General features: G+C 39.6%; 1 protein-coding gene across 1 annotated transcript; it reads right to left on the bottom strand.

Annotated features, from left to right (window-relative positions):
- Positions 1-2,161: 2,161 nt before the first annotated feature.
- On the bottom strand, positions 2,162-6,514 carry LOC588895 (betaine--homocysteine S-methyltransferase 1). Its single transcript, XM_788559.5, has 7 exons — positions 6,499-6,514; positions 5,782-5,972; positions 5,202-5,396; positions 4,514-4,625; positions 4,134-4,336; positions 3,443-3,524; positions 2,162-2,653 (listed from the first exon to the last, which is right to left on the bottom strand). The coding sequence occupies exons 1-7, from the start codon at positions 6,512-6,514 to the stop codon at positions 2,367-2,369; spliced, it is 1,086 nt and encodes a 361-aa protein (XP_793652.3). The 3' UTR covers positions 2,162-2,366.
- Positions 6,515-7,850: the final 1,336 nt, after the last annotated feature.

Here is a 7,850-nt window from a genome sequence, read left to right on the forward strand (position 1 = left end):
ACTTAGTAGGTACATACCTTTAGCCTTAGACATCCTCAACGACTTCCGTTTCCAGCACGTTTACAAGTCGGGTACAGGTTCAATGATAGCGACGTCTATATTTACTGCCTCTATTTTCAATGATTTCATGCACGCAGCAATATCAAATCATAACGGAGGCTCAGTTTTTATAATTCAATATCCATTGAAAGGTTACATTTGATTATTCGAGCGTTGCGGGCAATATGCATGTATTGTAATATTCAACAATATATATTGAAGTTTGATCTAATTGTGTTTTTTGCAATGCAGTTTCATGGATAAGAATAACAAGATTGCCTTTGTACATGAATCGAATATGGTTGCTAAAATGTTGGTTAACCCATTACAAAGCAGTACAAAGTTCACCTCAGACTTGTCGAAGTTCAGGTTTAGTAGCTTGTTGTCACGGCTGGCAGAGTTTGATTAAAATAGTTTAGTTTTGTTTCTCTTATATCTGTATGTGTTCCCCTCTTATTTTTGTTCATATCTACATGTAAATATGTCGGTTTTAATAATATGTTCCCATCTTATTCTTGTTCATTGTTTAAATATACATGTAAATATTTTATATGGACCTCTGCTCTTGCAGCTGAGTTTGGAATAAAGTCTTAAAATGAATTGAATAGAGTACATACACAACGTACATCCATCTTCTCCATTTTCTTATAGCAACGACTAGTCTGCCGGTACAGTCGCTTATTTGACACTAGACCACAATTCCTAAAGCCTTGAGCAGAGCCTTGCTCTGTCAGTCTCTGGCTTGGGGAGTTTTGAGTTGGTCTAGTGGTACGTTCACTTGGTCAGCTCTCTGTCTGAAGGCTGGCTCAGGCGGACCCTGGTTCGAAACTGAGTCACGTCTTTCAGACGGTGGCGTTAAAGGTCAGTCCCCAGATGTAAATAATCGTTTGTAATTGATACACATCTGTTATTACCCCATTACACGCACACACACACACACAAAAAAACACGCACACAAATACACTACAAAGGACAAGGATTTGAGCCTGCAAACTCACAATAGTCAATAAAACCATGATTTTTTTTTTTTTTTTTAATTTCTTCATGCGAATATATGGTTACTCGTTTATGTGAAATGTGTAAAGTGACAAGAAAAAAATATTCATCGAGTTGCATTTTTATCAAAAAAGTGTCAGAGAGAATTTCTTTTAACGGGGGAATGATTATTGGTTGGTGTTCTAGAATTTACATGTCTTGAAATGATATAGTAATGGTGCCTGGGCCCTTTTCTGATAGAGGTCATGAATCAGAACCCATCATAATTATTGCTTAAGTTGTTTGAATAACGCTGGTGTTATGAGTGTTATATTTGACTATGGACAAAGTAGGTTATATATTCTAGTTTGTGTAGATTACAGGGTTTTATTATTATGGTTATTCAATATGGACCTGTTTTGACATTGGTTGTAAATTTTAAAAAAAGACTTTATCCTTATTAAAATACACTGAGGTTAAGAGCGCTATATTGGACTCTTTTTAGTTTGCTTAACAGTGTACTGACATTTTATGACATCCGATTTCTCCTGAGGTAGATTTAAAAAAAGGAAGAAAATAGCGCTGATCCAACACAACCTTTACATATAGTCACATATGAGGTAGAGAACAACAATAAAATATAATTTCGAGATCAGTTTACTTTAACTTGTGTCCCTTCACTAACAATACAACGGCGTCTCACATCCATGACATCGGGGTGAATTAGGCAGTGTAGCTTTATTCTAAATTATGGACACGCTCTACGGTTCGGTTCATGTATAACGAGTGCTCAAATAGTTTAATTGATGATTTGTATTCGCCAAGCTTCCAATATACAACAATATACAAGAATAACAGGTCAAAATTAAGTCAGCTTGAACAGGATAACCCATGAAAGCTCGAGAGCTTATTTTCAGTAGCAACTACATTGTTCAATTGATGGATAATATCGCAATATTATTGAGCCAAACTGGAAATACATGTACATTATTATGTCAGATTGGAGGAAAGTGATTTTGTCACCATAATGGCAGTAATTGTGTTCCACAAGTTCAGAATTCCTTATTTTGTATCCATATTCTCTCGTCTCATTCATATTTCGATGCCGATTTTGTCGCTTTGGCATGTTGATGATGTATTTAAAGACACCTCTAGCGTCATCTGGTCAGCTGTATGGTTCCAGAACTCGCTGCGCTGAAAAGTGGTTTATCACATAATTTGAGCAGTGTAAATTTTGAAATATGGGCACATTTTTCTTTCGTAACTTAGTGCACGTAAAATACACCACATTGTATTTTTCTAAGCGGCAACAACCACCCCTATATCTAGCTAACCAGTGATTTCATCTATTCCTACTTCTTTACGTAGCTTGAGGAAGTTTTGTGTAGGTCTGTGTAATATGTATTGATCTTGGTGTCATCCGTGCCATACATCCCATGGACCGACATGTCCGGTGAGAACTTGGACGCCTCAGTGACCCTCCCCAGAGTTTCGGCCATGGCTCGGGTGTAGTGAGGGGCGTTTCCGCAGCACAGTCCCACGTATGGTATCTTGAGTTGGGCACAGCGCTGAGTGAACTTGACAACGTCTCCACGTGAGCAGAGGAGACAGTCCAGATCCAAGGGGAACGCCCTTTCACCTTGGAAAATTTAGACAATACACAAAGTATTAGGCTGTAAGGCGTATACGTCCCGGCGATAATTGATTCGCCTTTAAAGCCCACACCAATTGAATTCTTCTTATTAACCCTACATCAAGCAATATAAACCTTAACCCAGTCATGCTGACCATAACCATAAACATACCTAAAGCCCTCTTGCCAGCCACACCCTCAACCCTGTAAATCTTTCATAAATTTGGAGCAATTGTCACTGTATGTCGACGCGCTACACAATAAATAGAGACTTTTGTATAATAAATAACTCTGCTAATGTTTCAACGACTTGCATTAACCCCATTGTCCACCATATATGAAAAGGACCCATAGGGCAACACAAGCTACCTACATTAGTCTCTTAAAATACAGTATGTGTGTAAAAAAAATGGCTAAGTGATTAGGTTTCAAAAGTTTAAATGGCTATGCATGCCTACACATCCGGTTAGTCCGAGGTGTCCCTCTAGCCGAGTTGGCCCTGGGTTCCGTTGCACAAAACGTACCATTGGTGATAACTTTGCCATTAATGGCAGCTACCATGGTAACAGGGGCCAACAGCCAATCAAAGTCAATGTTTCCATGGTAGTTACCATTGATAGCAAAATTACCCTAAATGTTAAGTTGTGTGCAACAGGGCCCTGATCCGTTGAAACATCCCGTACATTTAGGAGATGTATAGGGTGTTTCCGGATCCAGTCCAGACCAGTTACCTCCTCGTATCATGATTATAGGCTTAGATTGTAAAGGAAAAGAAACGTCCACACGATGCCATACCTGTCCAAGGATCTGGTAAAGTAAAGAAACTCGGTTCTTTGATGGTTGTCCTGTATAACACGGGAAGCGCCGCCAAAGGAGCCTATAAGAGGATACACAAAATATTATTTCAGGTGACAGATCATAATTGAAAATCTACAAGTAATTGTATATTTACATGCTTCTCGTCTTCTCTTAAAGCCCCACTGCACTAATTATAGCTGCTTGCGCCCTCTATATAACAAACCATGCCTAATCGGTTACTGTTGGTTCTCCATGGTCCCCTTTATCTTATGTTTATTGAGAGCAGGGAGGTCTAATCCCTCCTGGCCAAACTAGTGCAGATGGACTTTAATCATCACAAGTCATGTTGTACGTAAACGCATCTTAAAGTCCTTTAATGACATTCTATTTCGAGAGAAAATGTCTACACTAAAGGCCATTAATACCTCAGTCACACCAACGAAACTGACATCTGGGGGGCGTTTCACAAAGCCTTTATTCAATGACAAATGACAAAAAGTAGTGACAAATCTGCTGATAACCAATCAGAAGCAAGGATTTCAGTAGCTTATAACGAAAACTGTCATTTGTCACTGATGACAAGTTTTGTGAAACGCCCCCAGACCGACAGCAGACCAAACAAAGAATTTTACTACCCCAAATGGCGAAGTAACTATGGTTATTTTGTTCGAATGTATTCCATCATTACCCCAATGTTGGCCTCCACGGCGCTCTCAAGGATGGGTATCATTGACCGAGGTCCTCGGGTACAGTTGAAGCCGACGACATCGGCACCTTCGGCCACAAGACGTCGAAGGGCTTCGTTGAACTCGATGCCGTCCGCCGTGGTAGGCTTCCCCTCCGTCGTCGTCTTAGTAAAGTGCGTTGCTATGGTGATGACGGCAGGTACACCTAGATACAAAAATGGAATGGGTTTGGTATCTAATTTTATTGAACAATGTATGTAAGATGATGTCAACATTGTCGGTATTGTCATCATTTCAGGTAAGAGTTGTAACCATTTGCTCATCATAAGTCCTTTAAAGCGGGGGTTTCCTAAGTATGAAATGTATTGTGTCATGAATGTACCTTTTCCGTATTCTTTGATTGCCTTGGTTGCAAGCACAGCCTCTTCAAGGTGACCAAACGTCTCGCCCACGATGAAATCGGCTCCCTCGTCCACGGCCCACTCGACCTGCTCCTAAAATAGTCGGTAACAAACAAAATAAGCTCCTACACATTATAAATGTTCTTATGAATTAATAGAATGTCAGAACTACGGAAGCTTAATGTGCAGCGAGAAGGCGACATGTTTAACTCGCCAAGGCACCTTGTTAAGACCAAGAAAGCGTAAAGGAGAATAGTTAAAACTCGCCAAAGCATATTGTTAAGACGAGAAAGCGAGAAGGCGAGTTGTAAAGTCATTGATTTTCCCGCCTTCGCGTCATAAATAAGGCGCTTTAATTGGTGAGTTTTTATAATTCGACTTCGCGCTGCCCGTTTGAGCGTCCGTACAAAACTAATTAAAGAAAGTAATCAAAAATAGAACGTATAATGCAATTTCTGGTAGAATATAGAAAATTCTACGTAATTGACAAAATTGTTTGTTCTTTATGATCTAAGTCATGTTATACATTTATTTATTGTAAGTTTGTTTAAACCAATTAGCAACGATGCCTTGCATATGACAACTTGTTACATTGTTTTATTTTAACTCTGTAAATGAAAATAAAAGGAATGAAATGAAATTGTGAATTGAATCGGGGCCCAAACTCACCTTGAACATAATTTTCGTCTTAGCAATTGCCTCGTCATTCCCCGGTTCGTACACCCAAGTGTTGCTGAGGTCACCGCACATCAGGGTGCCCGTTTCATCGGCCACTTCTCTCGCCATCTTGAGTGCGAGACGATTCTGCTTCTCGAGCACATCCTCCCGCCCGACGAGCTTGAACTTGCTACGGTTACCATAATACTATCGGCAAATTGGGAAGAAATGTAGGCGATTTTGAGCAAAATTTTCCGAATAAACAAACGGAGCAGGAGGTGAAACATTTGCTGTGCGGTTTTCAACGACTCAAAAATCATGCAAAGTGGTCAACCTATAGCTAGTAAATCAACAGGTAACGCCACCAATTGCCAACGAGACCGACATCCCGCGGACCGTCATCTCAAAGGACCGATAAAACAAAGAAAAGTATCAGGGAAGATAGGGGAAAATATAGGCCTCCTGGGCTGTGGGTCTGTGAAACCTCTGAATAGTTGCCACGATGCCCGTGATAGGGAGACTGTTGGTCTCATGGACTATCGACCCTAATGGGCGTTATCGAAAATGTCATTTTTCCTCAAACACCACTCACCGTAAAAGCTTGGACTACGTCGCTTCCAGCACGCACGAAATCTTTGTACATTTGCCGTACCAGCTCGGGATGATCCACTACAACTTCAGGGGTGAACGGCCCTGCTTTCAGGTATCCCAGACGCTCAAAAGCAAAGATATACCCCTCCGCAACAATGACGGTCTTTCCATCTTGAATGCGCTGTAACAGTCCTGTTGGCTCAGAATGTGAGAAAAAATAAATTTATGTTAAGAGAATATTTTATTACTAAATCATTTCATAGACGGGAACAGGCTTGGGGGTAGGGGCAGGCTGGGACACAATGTCTATAACTTTCCCGACGTAAATGGGGGGGGGGGGGGGGGCACAAGGTGTGCAGTATTCTGACAAGCAAAACAATGAAGAAGAAAAGGTTATCAAATTTGTCAGATGCATGATCTAAAAAACAGGTACAACAATAATGAGTACCGGAAGATATGAAGAAGGAGAAGAAGAAGGAGAAGAATATACATAAGAGGCGGTTATGTAGAAATGAATAAAAGAAGAAACATTGCAAAATCATGTTTAAGAAAAAAAGCGAAGAAATGTCAGCCAATTTTACTTGCACACTCTCACAGACTATTAAATTCTTTCCACCCTGCACAGCTATCAACGGAGATTTTTTTTCTCAATGCAACAAATTCAAGATCCTAATTACAAATTAAAATTCATCTTTAATTGTATGTAACATTTACATACCTGTAGTCTTAGACATCCTTCGGGGTCCAGATACAAATGTTTCCAATCGAAAAGGGGAAGAGAAATATGGAATAAAACCGATCTTTTCGCAGCTATGGCACACAACGTCGTCTAGTCCCAATATCAAAAGATGTCCGATTAACAACTAACTGGGTCATAGTCAGAAGTGGAGTCACAAGACCCAACTTTATATGTGGCTAAACAAACAACATTTATGTGAACTTTCCACCCGACATCTGTATACATAACAGACAAATAAATACTTTACAACTTTGAAGGACCAGTACACTTTCCCATGATCCACATATGCCATTTTTATATAATGTAAGCAAATTTAAAGGGACTTGGTAACATTGTTCAGATGAGAGAAAGTGGTGCTAAAGCTGTGACTTCAATGCTAGATGTGATAATCTGAAAGTTTGAGTGAAAACGGACCATTATTAATGATGTAAATTGGGAAAACTGATCTGATCGATTCCTTTATTCTCCCAACTATATTATTTCAATTCAATTACATTTTAGGTGAATATAAATCGTCACAAAGCAATGAGTCTGCTCTATATATCATTCCAGACATTAAGCGATGAAAGATTTTTAAAAGCCTGTCTTATATCTTTTTTTCCTGGAAAAATGGTTGGGAAAATCCAAAGTTGGTTGGGAGAATTCACGGTTAATCCCTGTTAGAGGGTGTTGCACAGTGACACCTTCAAGAAAACCAAAGATATCTTTGTGTTTTGAGAATTTTTTCGGGATTGTTTGCATGTTAGAGGGTTAGTACAGTAAAAGGAATATAATACGTAACATTTCATTAAAAAATTGGACTAGTTATTCGAAAGAATGGTTTGAAAAATCTTGCACCGATGACTGGAAGAATAGAGGGGAGGAGGAGTAGGGGTAGAAGCGGGATTCTATTTTAGACCAGACCTTCACTACGCCACAACCCTCCCCTTTTCGCGTGACTATTCTCTATGTATATATACGTACTACTTTTTTGCTGTTATTTCGTTTTCTGCTTAATAAGGATACTACTACTAATAATAATGGTGATAATAATAATGATAATGCATTGTTTTCCAGGGTATCCTTATTAGTTATACTATACTCCCCGAGGACCCTGCAATCATATCATTACCCAGGCTTTATTGAAACTAGCAATCATATCGCCTAGAAAATTAAGGAATTTTTTCGAAACCCAATACCAATCATTATAGACCGGTTTGATCCATTGCACACGAGGCGTAATTTTGATTTCGTTATTTCCTGCGCTAACCGTGCCCCTTAAAGACGCATAGCAGTGGGCTCACATGGGGAATTCGACACCATTCGGGTGTCTATCCATTAACAGGTGTTTT

The sequence above is a fragment of the Strongylocentrotus purpuratus genome, unplaced genomic scaffold (genome assembly GCF_000002235.5).
Source record: "Strongylocentrotus purpuratus isolate Spur 01 unplaced genomic scaffold, Spur_5.0 spur5_scaffold_21, whole genome shotgun sequence".
Classification (NCBI taxonomy): Eukaryota; Metazoa; Echinodermata; class Echinoidea; order Camarodonta; family Strongylocentrotidae; genus Strongylocentrotus; species Strongylocentrotus purpuratus.